General features: G+C 34.7%; 1 protein-coding gene across 1 annotated transcript in view; it reads left to right on the top strand.

Moving 5' to 3' along the window:
- Positions 1 to 21,592, top strand: part of LOC132697914 (protein apterous) — a 251,214-nt gene that overhangs the window by 217,758 nt on the left and 11,864 nt on the right. Inside the window, exon 5 of the mRNA XM_060663678.1 lies at positions 11,297 to 11,511. Within this exon, the coding sequence (XP_060519661.1) occupies positions 11,297 to 11,511 (215 nt within the window). The remainder of the gene's footprint in view (positions 1 to 11,296; positions 11,512 to 21,592) is intronic.

Raw genomic sequence — 21,592 nt, 5'->3', positions numbered from 1 at the left:
AATAAATTAAATAAATAATAACAAATGAATTTGAAACTGAACCTTGAAGCAACATTTTACCATGGTAATTCGACAATTTTCGTTGGTGTATGATTGGTTATAGGCTTAATTGGTCTAAATGTATTTGTAAATTAAAAGAAAACCAGCCCAGGCCTTATTGTTTCCTGACAACTTGATAAATTAATTGGTGTCAATTATACCAAACTATTTCCTAGCCGCCTAAGTTATGACTTAACGCGGGGGATTTTTTGAAATTGCAAAGCTGTACAAATTGGTAAAACCTTCCCTAAAGAAAATGCTCACTATCTTTATATGATGTTAGTTAAAGCAGAACTTCTTAATAATTTCTTTAAATTAGTATGTACCTTTTATATTTTAATTTTGTATATATATATATATATATATATATATATATATATATATATATATATATATATATATATATATATATATATATATATATATATATATATATATATATATATATATATATATATATATATATATATATATATATATATATATATATATATATATATATATATATATATATTCACTATACACTATACACTATATTCCGGGATATCATCCGTTTGCTCGTTGAACTCCGACTGGAATCCTGCATCCGACTGGAATTCTGCAAATCCTGCATCCGACTGGAATCCTGCAGACGTTTCGCCAAAATCTCACTTGGCATCTTCAATGCTCGCGCTCCGAAAACACTTCGAACACTGGGAGGTTATCGGCGGTGCGTGCGGTATTTATACTCTGCGCCGGAGATGGTAACGGTGCTGCTTGTGCGTGGGGGGAGGTGGCTCCGCCCCCTGAATTGTCGCGTTGTTAATTTCGCCCGATCGTAGTTGCGATGTCCCCGTTGGCTGCTGCGCATCGCTCTGCTGTTTGATTATCGTTCTCCACGTGTTGGATAAATGCAGAGCGTCGTCTCTCGTATTGAGGTGTCCGGACTTTTCTATTTCGATGGCCTCTCGTATAATCCTAGTCCTAAAATCAGGAATATTAGCTATTTGTTTGCAAATGCCGAAATCAATTTTATGGCCTGTCTGATGTTGGTGCTGAAACAAAGCAGATGTTGTTTGTTTGTTTTTTATGGCTAAACGATGTTCCTCGAGCCTGGCTGAAATCCTTCTGTTAGTCTGTCCCACATACGTCAGGCTGCACGATCCGCATGCTACACTGTATACTCCTTGGTTTTCCAGAGTAATTTTTTGTTTTGGGTTTCTTAGTATTGCTCCGATGGTATGGTCAGGTTTGTATGCCGTTGATATGTCGTGTTTCCGTAATATTCGGCCGATTTTGTCAGTAACCCCCTTGATGTATGGCAGGACAGCGATCGATCTTCGTTGGGTCTCGTCCTGCACTCTCTGCTGCGGCTGTTGTTGTTTACTGATTGCCTTGCTGATGGTGCGCCTTTGGTATTCGTTTTGTCGAAGACAGGTACTAATTTTCTTCAGTTCTTTATCTCTGTTCCTCTCGTTTGTGAGCTTGAAACACCGGGCAATTAATGTATTTGCCACTGCCTGTATCTGTGATAGCGTTCAGATATCTATTAGTGTGTGTTGGTTTTCTATAGACAGTGTGTTCCAAGTGTCCATCCTCGGTCCTTGTGATGTGCACATCTAAAAAGGGCAGACTGTTATCCTCTTCAAGTTCTATTGTAAATTGAATCCTTGGGTGAATGGAATTCAGATGATCTAGGAATTTCAAAAGCTCCTCCTTGCCAAAAGGCCATACAACAAATACGTCATCAACGTATCTTGTCCATAGTTTTGGCTTCAGATTTGCCTTCTCTATTGCTTTCTTTTCGAAGTAAATCATGAAGAGGTTGGCAATCACAGGTGAGAGAGATGATCCCATTGCCGCTCCATCTATTTGTCGGTAAATTTTCCCGTTGTGCATAAAGTAAGCGTTTTTCAGGCAATGTCTCGACAGATCCATTATGTATGGCGGAAGATCTTCGTTTTCTTCTATAAGCAAGAGTGCCTCTTCTACTGGAATACTCGGGTAGAGGGATTTGACATCGAAACTTGCCATAATGTCGTCCTTGTCCATCCTGAGAGAACCTAAAATCTGAGTGAAATGTTCCGAGTTTTTAACATAGGAATCTGCCTTTTCCACTATAGGCTGAAGTGCACTGGCCAGATGTTTTTCCAGCTTGCATAATGGTGAGTTAAAGGCGCTTACGATTGGACGCAGGGGAACCCCGTCCTTATGGATCTTTGGGAGCCCGTAGAATTTTGGGCAACGACTCGATTTTTCCCTCGGAATAAGTTTTCTTTGTATCCTCGTTTATTGATGAATCGAGAATTTTGGACTTAGTTGTTTTTTCCAAATATGTCGTGGGATCTCTGGTGACTAGTTTGTATATTGGGTCGTTCAAAATATCCTCCAATTTTGCATTATAATCCGACGTATTCATGACGACAGTGGCATTTCCTTTGTCTGCTGGCATTATTAGAATGTTTTCGTTTTTGTTTAGATTCCTTAAGGCTTGCATTTCTTCTCTGCTTAAGTTTGGTTGCGGTGGTTTTGACTGTCTTAAGACTCTGGCGACATCTTGCCTAATTAACTCCGCATCTTGTTCGTCTATTGCTGCTCCATCTATATATATATATATATATATATATATATATATATATATATATATATATATATATATATATATATATATATATATATATATGCATGTATTTTTTTAAATTTGTCATCTTTACCAAAAGTGATTGTAAAATTTAGTCGACGAAATTTTGAAAATAATTTTGTACCGTTTTGAGAATGGGCAATGAGTTTATATTTATTTAGATATGCGTAAATTAGAATGAAATGGCTCTTTTAATACCCCGAAAAAATGCCAATTTATGTTCCAATATATAATAAATATCGATTTTGCAAATTTTATGCAATAATGTTAATTGCTCATGTTGTACGGTTCATTTAAATATTTAATTGTCGCCGTTGTGAATATGCATCAGATCGCGAATATTACCCAATCTCCTATAAAAGTTGTCAATAAAATGGAAAACCTAGAAAACGGATTACTTCGCCTGGCGCATTTTTGTGAATTCATTATATGATATATATATTTAAACGAACACGCATATTAACCAGTCGACTGTTAAATAATATAATTATTACTGGCATTGCATTCGCAATAATGAGCGCTCCAGCGCATATTCCTGGCGATATCGAATTACGGTCCCAGCTGTAAACACCAGTAAATAATAACTATTATTGTTTTTTTCATTTTTATATGCGATTGTGCACGTATAAATAAATAAACGCCTTGATTAACGACGTAATTTTCGAAATGCTTGATGGTGGTGGGGGGAAATATTTCTAAATACGTTTCGACATACATCGACACCCAGAAATTATCTAATATTTTATTTATTTATCGATTAAGAGTAAGAATTCGATTTTACTGTTCATTAGAAACAATTACGTACTTGTATTAGGAAAACGATTAATCGAAGTGTGTTTTCGGTTTAACTGGCGGGATAAATGAGGAAACAGTTTTTTTATGTCTGGATATTGCCAAGGACTGACGATATACAGGGTGAGTCAAAGATACAGTTTAGTTCATTATCTCATTGGTTTTATCTAATTTAAAATTATTTTTTTCTTATTAAATATTAAATAGAGCACCCTATTTTTAAATTTTCTTGTTTCTAAAAAATTAAAAAAAAAATAGAACAATTAAAATTTTGGAAAAACTATGTATTATTATCAATAAGCAATTTTTATTCGTCGTACTTTTTTGAGCTATCCTGTATCCTGTAATGTTAAGTCATTAAGCTGACAGGATATAATAAAACTTTCATCACTATCTATTTGAATGAATGAAGTACACTACAAGAATTTGCCATTTCAATAATTTGAATTTTGTTTGAATTTGTTAAATCCGACCTTGCCTTGCAGATACAGAGTGTAACTTGATGATAAGATGTGATTGTAGATGTGCACTGGTGAACCAAATTCAAGCATAAAAGTTCATATACCACTGTTTTCGAAATACAAAAATTCGCCTTGCTTCTTTCAAAACTCAGTTTGTTTTCTAGTTATGAATTTATTGAAATAATATTTTCTAGAGAATATATTGAAGGACCCATAGTGCTGACTGGTTATAATGGTTTGTGAATCTTAGGTAACCAAACATACTGATAGGAGCGCTACCGCGAGTACCACCTATGTTTAAAATACTCTGTCATTAAACACATCGGACGAATCTTCATTTTTTTCTTCTTCTTTAGCTATTGTTTGCTTTTTTTTCTCTAAAACTCCACGGTCCTTAATTAAATTCAATATGTTTCGTTGAACGAGACGCGAATGTTAATTTAAAAAAAAAATCCCTATTCCCTCGGGCAACTAAATCGGATCACGGCCCAGACATGGCCGCGTGATCCCTTTGGGGGTTGGTTGGTACGTTGGACGGTATTAAGCGGAAAGCGGATTGCGCGGGACGAAGCGCGACGCGAAAGCGACTCCCAACATCATCCGGCCTAATTAAATCGCCGTCAATCCTATCAGGGAGTTTGTCCAAACGGCTAATCCGAGTTTACGTCACTGTGCCACGCATGTAGGTACACGCGCACGCCGACCTTTAATTAGTTTGCTGGTCGTGTGTCGTGTTTTTCGAAGCAATCATCCGCATTGTGATCTTAAAGCAGTCTTTAGTCGTGCCCTCTGTAGGTGGTTTTGTATAGACATGTTGGGCGAGCTCCTGTTCGACTTCCTTGCTCCAGGTATTTTCAGGGTGAGCTTTAGAGCACAGTTTTCACATAATTAAAGTTCACTCAAATCGTTCAACAGCTATTCCCATTACTTTGGAGAAGAGAAGAAGAAATTACCCAGAAAATGGTCTAAAATGTGAAAAATACAAAACAAACTTGACCTATACAGACGTAATAATTGCTGAAATGAGTCATCAAGTTTTAATATTGCCTTCTTCTTGTATATTTAATTCCATAGAATTGAAGCCAAATATTAGTAGTATCTGCTTGGAAGGCGACACTCCAAACAACAAGAAAAATTGGATCAGTTGTGCAACGGATTTAAAAACAAACTATTACTGTTAAACCAGTTATTGACGTTGCTCAACATACCGTTTTTTTTCATTCTGCAGTTAAAGATGACATCTATCTGAAATGACAAAGGAAGTGTCATCAGCATATAACTTGAAAGATGAATAGGACAGGACCTAAAAGAGATCCCTATGTAACACCAATATCAATATCAACCACGGACGAATTAATGTGACGACAGAGATTATCTTTGTCACTAAAAATACTGACAAACTGCTTGCGCGCCCGTACAAAGGAGTATTTTCAGTTAAGAACAATATCTGCAATCCCATGTGATGACAACTTCCCCAAAAGAGTGCGGTGATCAATAGAGTCAAACGAACTACTGAGATCGCAAAAGATCCCATGATTACAGGTTTTTCATTACATTATTACATTTAGTCGACGTCCTACAGCGAAATCCAAATTGGTTTAAGGACAGTATATTCTTCCCTTGAAGAAAAAGCATTCGTCTCTCACGAAATGCATATTCAAATACTTCAGAGAAACTCACCTGTACGATAATTTTCAACACTAAACTTACTATTTGTTTTGTGTATTGCTATCAAACAGGTCCAGGGTAGTAGTAAGGAAATTAAAACGCAAAATGTATGAAACTTTCTGACATATTGCGTACTGTGTGATTGTAATTATGTAAATAATAAATACATTTAAATCTGTGCCATCAGTATCATCCAAGGAAGGCCTAAGTTTCTTTATAATTATTTTCCACTTCAAGTACAACTGCTTTCTGGTATTAATCAGTTCTGGTATTATGATTTATGTAAAATTCAAATCGCAGTGATCTAAGGGGTATATTACCGGATTTTTTATGATCTCATGTACGAAATACATTTTATCATACGATTTGGTTTCTTAAAATTTCAAATAGTTGGTTTGGTTAAAAATGTCTTCAGAATATTTTGGTGTTGATCGTTGGTACTTTTTCAGCTAAAGTGTAACAGGGACACAACTACGTGTTCTGCTATTCACACCCCTTCCTCACGAAAGTCGCCTATCCAAATCGAAATTGTAGCTTTGGAAATTAAATATTTTAGGCAGGATTTTTTTTGGGATCCGTTGTAATTCTAAAACTTCCTTCCATTCTTTTCAGTGTTTGCATTTTTCAAAAATTAATACATAGCCTGGTGGGATATTTAAAAAGAGATTTTTCACCTACTATTTTATTCACTTTCACGTATTGATGGTAATCCAATGAGCAATCCTTAATGTTTTTTGGTGAGCCACAGTGTAAAATTGATATTCTCCGTCCTCTAGGTGCAAGTAAATTCGAAATGCAGTTCGGTGAAGAAGTTTGTCACCCTTTCTTTATAGTGTCATGGGTGTCGGAACTAAGCCTCGTTTTTCTACGCGAAATTGATGAGATAAGTTAAATATTTTTGTCTTCATTCCACCAATGGTTGTGTCTCTTGAATCCTGAGTATTTTGTGAAGCAGGTTGTCAAAACTAGTCTATAGCGATCAACAGCATTTGCAGCGGTATTAGTTTCGTTAAAATCTATCAAAAGAATTCCTTCACAATCCCAAAAGATCGTGAGTATCACCTTTTTTGTTGACTGGCAGACTCTGAATTTTCTTGGAGGTGCTTCACCCTTACGACGTCACTCCATTGGTTCTTTTTTCGATAGAGGGTCATAATAGAGAACCAGGTCACAATAGTTTCTATCACAGGCTTCGATTCCGACCCACAGATTTCCAAAAAAGACCGCGCACACTCGACACGGCGTTGTTTTTGAATAGCCGAAAGGTTTTTAGGAACCCATGTACCTACATACCTAAATGATAATTCGACGAACACTTGTATCAGAAAGCTTAGTAATTTCTGAGATTTCCTTGACCTTTAAACGTCGATCACTCAATACCACCTCTTCCACAATCGCAACAATATTTTCCGTTATGACCTCCACTGGTCAACCAGTTCTTGAAGGGACTCCTGTCCCATTCGAAAACGTTTTGCCCATTCTTTCACTACAGAATGCGAAGGAGAACTTTTGCCGTACACACCATCCAGCCTTTCTTTAATAATTTTAGGTGCTAACCCTTCTTTTGTCAAAAACTTTATGACTGCTCTATACTCAGTTTGCGTTATTTGCGACATTTTTTCGGTCTTGTTTAAAATGCTGTCAATAAAAAAACTATTTGACGCAAGACTTCAATTTTTTTTCGCAGCCTACTAAGGTATATATTTAAAAGAAGACAAAGTTTCATCGTGATACTGGAGCTGCATCTATGTCTAACTTGTAAGAAAATCTACTTGGGATTCCTGACCATGAGGCCAAATAACAACGTCAGCTATATCGAGTCAACGAAAACCGACGCAGGAGGAATCTAGAAGTTTTATAAAAAGTACTTGGACCTTCGTCACTCCATTGACGCTCTCAATTCTCCAAGAACCCGCGTATTCGAATAAAAAAGAGAAGAATTACAAAAACGAACGAGGCAAAAACATTGCTTGGGGGTTGGTAATAACCAAACAGCAAATCAATTTGTTCCGTCCCGCCTCCGATCACCTTAATACGTTGGCGGATTAATCGTGTTTTTCCGCAGCAAGAAAACATACACACACACTCCGTGTTTGATAAACATCTGCGGTGGGTTTTGATTACGTTTAACAGGCCGGTGTTTACAAACGTGAGGGGGGTTATCTCCGAAATACCCACCACGCGTCCTGTGGGAAAACTTTACCCATTACGACCGATAAGTATCTATTGAAACTGCGGCTATTATGGTCGACTCGGTTTTGACTGTCGCTGGCAGGGTGTGTCCCACATATTTAGAACAAAGAGCAACCGTAATAGAAGTTGAAAAAACTAAATCTTTAAATTTGGATCTTCCATCCCTATGTCGGATATTGCCTTCCTTAGTTTAGATGCTCTGAGATATCAACATTACTCTAATTCAGGAAATTTTTTATTCAGTACAATAAGATTGATAGACAGAGTTTTTAACCAAGTAACTGGAATTGATGACCAACAGGATAGCATTTAATTGTCAAGGTCAACAAAGATACTTGCCATGAAAATGATTAAGGTATGCTTTATTATGGAACCAGTTTGTGATTCCCACTTCCTAAAACAACTCCATTAGCTAAAATTATAATATGTAAAATACTGTGGACGAAGTCTTCAAAATATTATGTTCTTCATGAACAGGTTGTCTTATTTATTTCGTATTTGTATTGAGATAATTACATTGTATTGCCAGCTTTGTTTAAAATATTTGAATCTCGAAAATCAAAATATCATATAACAGTCTTTTATTGAGATTGTTACATAAGATCAACAAATTTGTCCATACTGTGGATAATATATTGTATTCCTGAAAATAACATGACATACAATTAAATTAAATTAAATTACTTTAAAACACTCAGTGGGATGAATCTTCCATTGAGATGGTTATATGAGATCATCAGCTTTGTTTATACTGTTGAGTAAATCAAATGAGAACAACAAATTTCAATTGAATATATTCGATCACCAACTTTGCTTCATACTGCTTCCAGCACTCTTTCATTCAGATACTGAAATTTCATCACCACGTTTGTTTATACTGCCAAACAAGATCGGACACTCATTCAATTCAATTCAGTTAAAAAAATTAATAACTACTCCTGTAATATGCTTCCTGTTGACATCAGAGATATTTTGATAACCTGTCTAAATACGGGCATCATGTGAACAATATAAAAAAATAAAAAATTTGTATCCTGTGACACACTTTGCTCTTTTTTTTTTGTTTATTCGTCTGTTCTCTGTTTTTAATTTTGCATTTTTTTACCCTGTACACTCGTATACTAAGTCAATCACTTAATCCCGAAAATTTAACACCTCTCCTCCCATAAAAAAAGTGTCCCCCAAATAAAGGCACGTTACCGAGCGGATAGAAGAGACAAATCAATTTATAATCCCGTGTACAATAAACTCGAGTATAGTAAGTAGCTCATAAAAGCGGAACGCTATAAAAAGGGATAAGGGTTCCGTATATACAAAGGATTACATAAGAGGACAAGAGGTATTATAAGGCTTAATTTGTAAGGGCATATGGGAACCAGTTTATTGTGGCAATAAATATTTGATGGTGAGCGTTTTAGTCGAATCTCGCGTATTTATGGCCTATATATTAGAACCTATATTGCATCGCTGTTGTATTACCTCTATAAATTTCGTGAATGGTATAATGTCGCAAGATTTTAGGAATTTGCCTTCATCCGGTAAGAGAACAAACAAAAAACTTTAGGTCCTTGTGATAAGAGAGCTTTTTGAAATGTCAAACCATGTGGACCAATCACTATGGAACATAAAACTCTAATATGTTTGCTTAGAGCTTCTCTGCACGAGCTTTTAAACTTTAAATTTCGACGGAACGCCTGAGCTGTGAAATTTGACAGTTTTTTGATGAACGAAATCGAAACAGGTGCTAGAATTGAAAGAGTTGTGAAAATTATGAAAAACATGAAACGAAATTCCACTAAATTAGGACTAACCACGACACTGACAGAAATGAAATGAAACAAGGCCAAAAGCCAACAGTTTCTCATTTACACTTTTCCTAAAGTCTTTGCCCTGAGTATAACTAACTATAGACGATTCGCTACTCAGGGATTTCATAAATACAAATCGGCAGAAATTTAACAGGGTATTGATTTAACCGTCTCACTATTATGGAATTAAGAGAAGTGCAGTAGGGAGTACAGCGACTACTGATACTGATCTAGATATAAAAATAATTGTTCTTCTTTTAAAAATAATTGCACACCACGGGTGTTTTCATGCCTAGTTAGTTGATATTTGACATAGGGAATTTCTTATTTATTTAATGGTGATTAAAGCTTGGAAGCAAGTGCTAGCAAGGAAAGAAGTGATTTAATACTGCATTCGTGTAGTGACCACATTACCAAAAGACCAAGAAGTAACATTCATCATTAAGAAAAGGAAGTGTTTAGCAAAACAATTGCTCTTTTAGCATCATATGGGCAGGCGTGAGGACTGTGGGACTATTAAAGGGAGAAAATAGTGGTTTACCTGTAAATATATGTGATGCTCAGGATATAAACAGTCATTTTGTAAACACTGTTAGAGAAAATAGTTCAATCCCATGCACGGAAACGGATATATGGCGGATAATTAAGACTATTAAGACTAACGCAGTTAGTTGCGATAGTATCAAATGTTCCCCCTACAAACGTTTGAGATTTTTAGATATTTTTAAATGATTACAAAAGGCCTTTTTAATATTAAAATTTGTGGTTTTGTCTCAGTTCACTTACTATTACGATAAGAGCTTCAAAATTCGATATTTTTGAATCGAAAGTTTGACAGAATAGTTCTTCATTCTGAAGGTGGTCTGTATGGAAAAAATAACAACCGCCACTTTATCATTATGGCAACGCATCTCACGAAAAGTGTTGGTCAACTCTCTAAGCCCTAAGAATTTGGTTTGGTCATACTGTATAAACCTGGAAGATCAAAATACTATTGTCTTGCAGAACTCGTAGTGGAGTAACACTTTTTTTGAAACATCTAGTAAATAGAAAATAGCAAGAGGTCTGGAATGGGGCACACCCACCCTAATATCTGTTTAGACTGAATGGGTAGTTCCATCTTCCCCATCCGAGCTTAATTGCCTGAGTTCTACCTGTGACGTACGTTCTGAGCTATTCCTGTGCCGTTCTCCTGATCCACTGCCCTTAGTAAACTCCATTGTAGAAAATCGTATAAAACGAAACCTAGTTTTTGTATTAAATACTTCAATCCATTTGTTTTTTTTATCTGAAAATTGTAACAACAGTTGTAACGTATAAATAAAAAATTGTAGCTTCTTTTCATGCTTCGGCATTGAAATACATATAACGCTTGAATTGTTCTTGGATTCAGGTTCTTCAATATCTTCATTCTTCAACGTTTCTACCAGAATGTGGATCTCAAGAATAGGTGATATTAATTAATTAGTTATTATTATTGAATTAATTAATTTGTTCACACTGTCTACAATTTAAAATTCGAAAATAATCTAAAAATGTAACCGTTCTACTGCTATGATCTAGTTCAAACAGTATAGTTCTTTTCATCTCTTCATGCCTAAATATTTCCTTGTGTTAGCTAGAGTTAAAGTCTGTTCATAGATATAAGACAGTGACTAACTGATAGACCCGGGGCAAGCTGTAAGAGTTAAATATGGCCGAATTTACCATTCCAGATTTAAATCAAGAATACCTAGACATTCCATTTGGTCGGTCGCCTGGTACTCCCGGACTTCACGGGTCCAACCAGAGGACGAAACGAATGCGGACCTCCTTCAAGCACCATCAGCTTAGGACGATGAAATCCTACTTCGCAATCAATCATAATCCGGACGCAAAGGACTTGAAGCAACTATCGCAGAAGACTGGTCTGCCCAAGAGAGTTTTGCAGGTAAATTTTCACTTTGATAACGGGCGACGAAACCGAACGAGTCCAATCAAAAGTATTTGTTTATTTACCAAAGAGATGTATTTTACAAAACCAAAACAACTTGGAAATTAGAAAAACAATGCAAATCATTTAAAAGGTTATTTGAAAAACTTCTTCTTCTAAATGAGCTTCGTTTGGACTGTCGGTTGTTCTAATTTCATTAACTGTTGCTCGGAAATGTATAGTAGGTTGTGAACCCAAGTGCATGATGAGCTGTAGCAGACGTTTAGAACTTCGCATTCCTCCATTAATGATTCTTTCACCCCAGGAAATCACCCCCACATCTCGCCTAATTCTGTTGTAGATCCTCTTGTGTAATCTTCGAACTTTCTAGAATTTCTTTTTTTAGACACAGTGATTTTGTTACTTTAGACAATGATGCATTCCGGACGTTTTAGGTCTGCTACGTGCGGGCTCAAATTCTTGAATTTCAAGAGTTTTAACCAAGTTGATAATGAAAACACTCTAGAAGTCAGTCTGGCCTAATTGATATATTTATTATTGTAGTTATCATAAATAAATTAACTACTGAATCATAACTATAATTTCACAATCTTACCCTTTGGTCCAAACTCCAGGCTATTGAACCGATTTTCGCTAACAGCAAGAGTAGGGAATTTTATAATTGTAGAAAATTTACCTACGATGTCGTTTGCCTTTTTTGAGGTTATGTCGAGTAAAATCCGACTAAAACGTCGATTGCTAAAAATAATCAGCAAAATATCCAAATTTCACAGGGGAAATTTTAGGATTTCTAACAGCGCCTTCTTGACAGAATATTATCAACACTTAGTTAACCACCACAACAATAACCAACCTGATCCCTTTGTTTTACTTTGCCTGCTGATAACTAAAAATTGCAAACACGAAATGCAATAAATAGGAAATTATTAAACGTGAAATAAAAATCAAATACAACCGGAACATCTGTGTAATCCAACGGTTTCCAAGACTTTCTTGTGTAGATTCAACGAGTCATATTCCTACTGCCATTCGGTTTTAGTCTCTGAAACTTTTTTATCCCTCTGTCCATTTGTATGTATGCTTGTACCCCGCCTGTCACCGCTCCTCTTTAATTGTTTTATTAACGATCTTCCTCAGGATAGTACAGACGCATTATTTGTACTGTATGCAGATGACACAAGGCATGGAACTTAACCTCGCTTATTTTGCCGCCGTTTCTAATCAGCCGCGCGTCACCCTTATTCGAAAATTACCGGCTAATCCTTTGACCAAGATTGAAACGAATCGATTTTTCTCCTTCCGCCACATCAAAGGCACGCGGTTAGTGACAGGTCACGTGAATACCGAACAGATTCGGTCTTTCAGCCGCGTATATTCACGAGGGGCCATTTTTCATAGCGGGACGCAGCCGCCTGCGGCAATTAGCAAAAATAGAAACCGTCGCCCGAGTTAAACCGTCTTTGTAACGGCGGAACAGAATCCTCGGACAGGTATCTTGATGTACGAGCGCGTTGTTCTTAAATTATTTTTGTTCCTGTTGCTTGTAACGCCTTGGCACTTGATATTTAGCGGGCATAAGGAGAGACGTTGTAATTTCTGCCTACCTGTTGGCGAGACTATATAATTTCATTCGGTGTGTTGTACCCGCGTGGTACATTAATAGTCCGTTTTACGCATGTTCGTTGATTTCTTATGCCCAGTTAAATTTAAATTGATACGTTCGGTGGTAAAACCTCGTCATAAATCGGTTACCTGTTACGGTCCCCTAAGATATTCTTTAGAGTAAGACACTAAAAATACATTGGTATAGTGCTTTCGCAAATAAATGATTTTGATGTAGAGGAAAACTTGACGCTAAACCTGACGTGAATGGAAAACGTAGAAAACTGTAGTGTATGTTGTACGGTGGGACTCTGAAATAGCCACCAGAGGGCGTAATTGTTATCTTGAATTTTAAAATTCTAATGTTGTTCACACGGCTTAATGTTTTTTACTCTATCTTTGCTCTGTAAAGGGGTGGGGGGGTTATGAGTATTTTCTTGAGTTTTTGTACATAATTAAAGTTCTTAGATAGTCGAATAAGGGTCCAACAGTCCAGTGAAAATTTTAATGTTAAAAAAAGTTTAATTTTGTATTATCCTGTATGTCCCAATTTAAACGATAGTAATAACTATAAATAATTGGTGATATTCCTACGTTTTGCAAACATTTATTGTCATCACTTATTCTTCCATTAATAATTAATGTTAGTAAACTAGTGGAATTTGTATTGAAATACGCATTTTTCTTCATTCCGTAGAAGAACACACTGGATTACTATGAATTGAAATGAGACAATTTTAGTGCAATAAATATTTGACAAATTTGAACTAATTGAAACGTCATGCAAACAGGAGACTATGACAGGCATCAAATAACTGGATGATGTTAAGATGAAAATAAAATTTGTTTTAATGGCGATCTGGTATTTATTAATCACTACTGTCAAACAAGATGTTTTCATTTTTTAAATGGTTCTCCAAATTTGACCACTTAATTACACCAATAATAAATAAAATTAATTGATTAGTGGCTAGTGATTAAATGTAATTTACTGGAAATTAAGTGATATTACTAAATACAGCTGAGCATGTCAAAACATAAAATTATCAGATAGGGGTAATTCGAAGGCTTGTAAGAAAAGTAAAAGAAAAAAAATACATAAATAATAAATAAATTCGAGGTAACAGGACAACAACCCGGAAAATGATTTTTTTTTGCAAAATCGAATTTTTTTAGCCTTAAATTGATTATTGATTGATATTGATAAAATTCGATGTGCTTCAACTATTTGAAATGCGCATTTCTACGTCGATGACACACCGAATGATGAAAGATGTAGTTAATATGTGTTTAGTGTTTCCTCTCAGAATTATTCAAATTACATGTAAAACTCGTTATTACTTTATGAATGAATGCGAAATGAAGAAACTGCTTAACGAGAATTACAATAATGGTGCAAGAGTGAAGCGTTACGGATTTCTTCCATGAATTTACAGGGAGTCAAAAGTAATAACAATAACAAATAAAAAGTTGTATGAATTCCCCTCTCTTATCTTCTGAAAGTACAAAAAAAAACAAATGTGTGCTGCGAAAGTATAAAAGATTAACAACTTCACATATTTAAACTTGACAGAGCCCTACAAATATTGTCAAGAACTGATTCAATATTTTCAGGAAAACTGGACCAGGAAAAATAAGCACTGACCATTGAAAATATCCGCGGAACACAATCGGTAAAATTAAAAGGGCGTTGAGTTGATAAAGTTATTGGATCAGTAATTTTTGAATACAAGATGTTTTCATTTTTTAAATTGTTCTCCAAATTTGACCACTTAATTACACCAATAATTAATAAAATGAGTTAGTGTCCATTAATTGATTAGTGATTAAATAAAAAACTCATGACACTTGGTATAACATACATATTCAGCAATACAACAATCTTAAATTAGTTTACTTTGTTACCTTTTTCGTAATACAATATTCCTAAGATTGGAACTTAATAATTATTGCACTAAACACGAATAAGTTAATTATGGTCAAGCTTGTTAAAATTTTGTTCTAAAAAAAAACACAAATTTTGGTAGTTCCTTCTTTTCTGAAAAAACGAAAACATCAAAATCAAAAAATGTTTTGCCAATATCAAAAGATTTTTTGAAGTTCCGTAGATCATAGAACCGCCAAGCAATTTAATGATTTTTTTATAGAATTCTTCTTTTTATTTCGTTCTTAAGATTCCTACAAATCAAACTTGACTAATGGTGCTTTCAATAAATAGAAATAAATAATAATAATAGTTAATTTACATATAACACTAGCTGACCCGGCAGCCTCAACTTTTGTATAATATAATCTTAAAACAAACAAAACGAATCCGTATTTAATAAGAAAACACTTTTTACAAAACTTCTGGATTCTTCCTGCGTCGGTTTTTGCTGAGTCGAACGCAGCAGGAGGAATCCAGAAGTTTTGTAAAAAGTATTACAGGAGCATGTGGAAGTTTCTTTGAATTTCTTTGAAAAAATAATAAAAAAACTTTTTTGAATGACACATTATGCTTGCTTACTAACAGAGTTTTCCTGAAACGCTCGGCATTTATTTGATATTGACCGACATGGACTATTACGATACAGTCTGTTAATCAATTTAAGGATTTCTCGTAAACTACAGTATCTGTTTTGTTTTGTGGAGCATAAATAAACAAATAAATAAATAAATAAATAAAAAATCCTCTCCTTTGTATTTTGTGTCATGATTGTTGCCTCAATGATGTTATTCATCAGTTTTTTCACAGCCAGTGTTGTTCCATTGCACAGTGGTGGTTGATTAATGTTACGCAGCATGATGACAAATGATCCTACTTTTAACTCCAAATTGTGAGGTGGTAATCCAGACAATTCCAGTGAATTTAAAAACTTCGTGGGATAGTTGACTACGCCATCCTGGTTCATAACGGTGTCGACTGATCTTTACTGCTCGTTCACCCAACCAATTATATTTGTTGAACTTTTATGTAATATCTGGGAAAACATGCTGAATAAACTCCTACTTTGAGTTTGCGATGTGGTAATATGATGAATCCGGTCGAGGTGTCCACTACAACATTATTATTTCCAGTGTCTAACAACTGCTTCGCAAACACATTTGCAGTTTCATCTTGTTGCAAAAATACTCGCATTTTCGTTGTTAATTGGAGTGTCTTTACATACTGACACATCGGGGAATAACTGATTGAGTCTGACAAAATCACTTGATATTAGAATCATGGCACCACCAAAAATATTTTGGTTGTCAACAAGGTATTCCAACGTTCTCTCAAAGACATGATCCTACTTCTCTTAAAAATATAATACTCCAGATATACGAATAGAACCTACTGCTACAATACAGATTTAATAGAACTTCAGAATTCATATTTAAAGAAATGAGAAATGAAAAAGAAATGTTTCATTGATTGATTGAAAATACCAACTAAAAAATATAAGTTGCTAAAGTTTATGGGCTGACTAACCAAAGTAACAAATTTGAAGAAGTAAATGTATAAAAAAAAAAAAGATAACTAAAAAGTGGTCGTTAATTCGGTCCATAAAGTTTAGTTAAAAATGTTCTTCTTAAAATGCTCGTTTCATCTGGCAGCAAAACAATAAAGAAATATCAAAATATGTAAAAATGTAGTATATCACGATATTTTTTTTATGTATTATATATATACATATATATATTATATATATTTTTTTATTTAAATATGAATTCTGAAGTTTTATTAAATCTGTTAACGTGTGTGGTATAGAGTCGATTTTTTTCAAAATCTCCACGTACTAATGGACACCATGTATTGTTAGCTATAGGTTTTATTTGTATATCTGGAGTATTATATCTTTGTGTCTTTGCAATTTAAAAAATATCTAGTATTGCCAACAAGTGACCTAATGTGTTTTTTGACACGACCTATTGGACACCTATTTGGGACACCCTGTATAAGCTGAGACGCATCTGTCAGATTTTGAACTTAACTTAATAAACACTCATGATCCCATCGCATATAATGGCGAAACGCTAAAATAAAAAATGTATATAATCGACGAAGCTTTGTATTTGATCGCCATTCGGTTTTATTTAAAACATTTAAATTACTATCGAACGCCCTCGACTCATCGCGTATAGAACCCGGGTTCGATTGAAAATCAGTCAGTTTTGCCATTAGCGTTATTTATAGGCGCATTTACGAGGGCCCATAAATCACCGGCTTCGTCCCGTTAAAATATCGATGCCGCCGGCCATATTCGAACGTCTAACGAGGCCCAAGACAAACAACCATCGTCCAAGTGAAAAATTTTAATAGGTCGGGTTTTTCTGGGCACCCCCTAGCGTCGCCGCTGCCCCTCATCTCTTCGTTCATTTCGATCGGACTTTTGTCAATGAAAATCCCCAGAAGGAATAAATAAATAATATATTAGAATATTACGAGCTAAATAGTAATACAATTAAATTAGACCAAAAATTTAGATTTTGATCTGATAAAGGCACCGTAGTTGCCGAAGCAGCTGTCATATACTAATAAATAACTTTGGCATATTTTTTGTTACAATTTAATTGTGTTGAATGAAGTTTCCTCAACTGAAAGCCACCTCAGGTCAATAAATAGTAATACTATTTTTTTCTGTACCTACTTGAGCTACAATTGTGTATGTACAGGGTTATTCATTATATATTGACACGCCCCTACAGCGTTAATTTTAAACTATAGAAAAAAAGTGTCAATACAAAAGTTTAAAGATATTTATTATATTTATTTGTTTATATTTATACTGAGCAAGAAAAACGCCAAATAACAAAATTATATTATTATTATTATCCCAGCGTATAAGGAAAACAAAAACGAAATTTTGGCAAAAGATTTTGAAGTGGGATCGACCAAGGCTCATTTCGTAAGCTGTTTGTTTGTCAGGAAATATATCCTTATTTTTGATGATCTAATCTAATTTTGATTTGCAAATTTGAAGAAACAAGCCTTTCTCGTTGTCCGTATAAGAATGAAAATTGTGTTTGCTAAAATTTGAATTAAAAAAAAAGTTAAATCTGTTCGCGGTACTTTGTTTTGCTTTGTAGTCTTTCAAAATGACAACTACAATAATGGTATCATTTTTGTAACAAGGTGAACAACCCCAAAGACCCAAACCCAAATTTAGCTTAAATGATATTTTAGGGAATCAAAATCTTTAAATTCTAGAACGGAAGATTATTTTAAAATTTTTTGAAGCAGTCTTAGTTGCGATGCCTGTTCATTATACAGCAAACAGATGGTCCCACTTAGATGGATAATCCTGCACATTACACTTAATCAGTTAGACGATAGCTAAATAACAATATCGTTAATATGACAGCATGCAGAGAAAGTAGTTTCTATTTTTAAGTGTAACTGTAAGAAAATCAAATCAGTAAATGAATGAAAATGTCATATTTTTAAAGAAATCGGTGTCGTGCCACTGACTGTCTATGAACAAATAATATTTTGGTTAATTAGGTCGCCACTACACTGGTTAAATCCTGAACTTCTTTATTGTGATAAATGAAATATCTATTTAAAACAAATTATCTAGTTTTTAGTTACCAACTACAGGAAAAAAATATCAAGAATGTTCTTTTGTACTTTTGCAGTTTTAATGAAATAACTAACATCCCAACAAGATCAATAATTAACAATTTCTGTTTAAATTTATTTTATTTATTTAAGCTTACGTACTTCGTATTCGTACTTCCAATGCTGTCCTATTAACGTTATTGTTATGATCATAGAGAGAAGGGGTGTTTTTGTTTTCTTAAGCAAAAACCGTATATTAGATTGAAAAAAGAACAAGAAAATAATTTTTTTAGAAATGATTGGAGATCGTAAGAATAATTTTTATTTTAAGAGAAATTAGTGGCGTACCATCAATGTCTGCCAAAATGGACTTGTGAAATTCTTTACCCCAGCGTGTATTTAAAAAAAAATGTGTTACGCTAAACAATGCCTCTTGATACATAGTGCACGTGTGCCAAACTTCATTAAAATATCTAATATCACAGTTATTAAAAAAAAATATTTTTTTCAAAACTTTTCCACCCTGTATCTCAAAAGTTATGACGTTCATATGAGGTTTTATTCTTAACATGGACCCAAAAATCGCTGGACATGCAATTAGAAAACACCCTGTATATTGAGTTGTTCATTTGAACCTCTATTTCAGCAAAAATGTAAATAAACGTTGTGGAATAATCTTTGCGTCTTTTTCTGATGTCTGTTTTCGAAATCTTTTGTTTGTTTAATCTTTATTTTTATTTATTTTGTTATTTTAGTCTACTTCAACACAATATTAATATAATGTTAGATAATATTAAACTTTCCGTTGTCGACTCAGCATAAAAATTTGAGTGTGATCATAGATTGTGATCTGAGATTTCGTGAATATTGAAAAAATATCTTTCAAAAGGCATATTTCTCACTAAAAATCTCATATAGTAATAGGCATATTTTAAATTTTAGACTAAGGAAACAATTATGTAATGTAGTGTATGGTTTTTTTTTATTGATAACGACTGTAAGTGCCGTATTCAAAAGTTGCAAAATGCTTGTGTCCGTTTTATTATGGGTCTTCGAAAATATGACCATGTATCTGCTGCACAACGTCAACTTAATTGGCTTAAAATGGAACAAAGAAGAACTTTTCATTTCAACGTATTCGTTATAAAGTTATCCATAACCTCGATTCACCCACTTTACGAGAGAGCGGCTTGCTCCTATTCCATTGCAATGTAACATACAGGTACAGACTAACGGTGCCACATCATCAGAGTGCCTTGTCTCGTAGATCTTCCACGTTCAACGCAATTCGCGTTTATAATTCTTTGTCACAGGAATTTAAAAAAAGGTACAAAAGATCATTGGTTACAAATACAGTTTTCGTAACAATGTGTTGTTTATTATGTTATTAGCAAAGCATTATATTGAGTTATCGAATTCTTTATCTTCAATTGCATTTTCTATAGTGCGCGGTAGAGTTTTGTTGTTCTTGCGATTTTGCAGCTATTTTTCAATTGTGCCACTCGAAAAGTCGATCTGTTCAACCCTACGTCATCCTGTATAATTACAACGTGATTCCCTATTTGATACGAAAATGAAGATGGCGCCTTGCGCCCAAAAGGCACCCCGCGTTCGGGTAGGCACACGCCGCCGAAAGTGGCATCGTTGAGAGATCACGTGTTCCAATTAGGCGCCGCGTTTATTACAAAAACATGCAGCGCGGGGCCGGGCAAGATAGATCGGCGTAAAAAACAACCACTCGGAAATAATATATCAACCGGTATGCTCGCAAACGCAACATTTACACAAACAAACGCCGCATTTATCAAGCGGGCCGTGGTGGTTATTTTCGGAACGCTAATCTGTGCCGCGCTTTGACTTTTCAGATTTATTTAATTATGGGCCCTACAATACCATTAAAACTGTTAATTATCGATATCCTTTCGATCACCTTCACTCACAGCACTTACATTTTTCTAGTGAGGTTTTCTTTTATAATCTGAAACAAAAATTATCGGCAACCATCTTAGTGATAACCTTATTTTCTATAAAAGATGCGTAGATAGCTACATTTTCTCAGTTTTATTAACATTAAAACATTGAACTCATTTTGCAACTAGACTCTCTCCATTTTGTATATCTGTTCCTAATCAGGGACACGAGGAAAGTGACAGGAAGTCTTCGATCATTCAGTTTGGGTCAAATATTGCAGTAAGCCATAAATTCTCTAGCTTTCACTTTCGTTCATCAAATCTACTGCTATTAAATCAGAGTCCTTGACAGATCTAGATTGTCTTTTAATGTATTCGATGCGGAAACACCATCCAGAATCTCCTGTTTCCGTAATATATCGCCTACAACATTTTAAAACAACTAAGAACCGCCTGATCCCTTTGCTATCTTCTGTGCAGTGCTATGTCATCACACGCCAACCTTTTATTGCTGACGTTACTAGCAACCATAACAATTTTATGAATGACTTATGCTCACTCAATCGTCAAGGAGTGGCCTTTAACGCTTATAACAACAAATGAAAGATTACAGTGTGGATGATGTTCGTTTTTGTACAAATTTCTGACTCCATTTATCTCAATCTCTACAATTTGCAAAACTGTTAATTTTGACCACCTTCACTCACTTCACCTAAACCTTTTGAGTGAGGTTTTCATGAATAATCTGTTGTCCACCCAATCGTCAAGGGGTGAGTTTTAGCGCATATTATTACTTGGTACTGTTCGTTTTCGATAATAGATTCTTTAGTCTCTAGAGTATGTTGAAACCGACTCTTTTTATCTACAAAATCATCAAACAGTATCATCCGTTAGTTGAAAGAAAAAATGTCTTGGTCTTCCTCTAGAAATGTGTTTTAACATATTAACTGTAGATTAGTTATTGATGAACACAAAAACAATAAAAAACATATCAAATACCTCAACTTCTTTCAAATGTTTACATGAAATTGAAGTCGGTCCAGAG

Source organism: Cylas formicarius, unplaced genomic scaffold, assembly GCF_029955315.1.
Source record: "Cylas formicarius isolate icCylForm1 unplaced genomic scaffold, icCylForm1.1 PGA_scaffold_2__14_contigs__length_35257938, whole genome shotgun sequence".
Classification (NCBI taxonomy): domain Eukaryota; kingdom Metazoa; phylum Arthropoda; class Insecta; order Coleoptera; family Brentidae; genus Cylas; species Cylas formicarius.
Note: the sequence above shows the minus strand (reverse complement) of the source record. Positions and strands in the feature narration are given on the sequence as shown.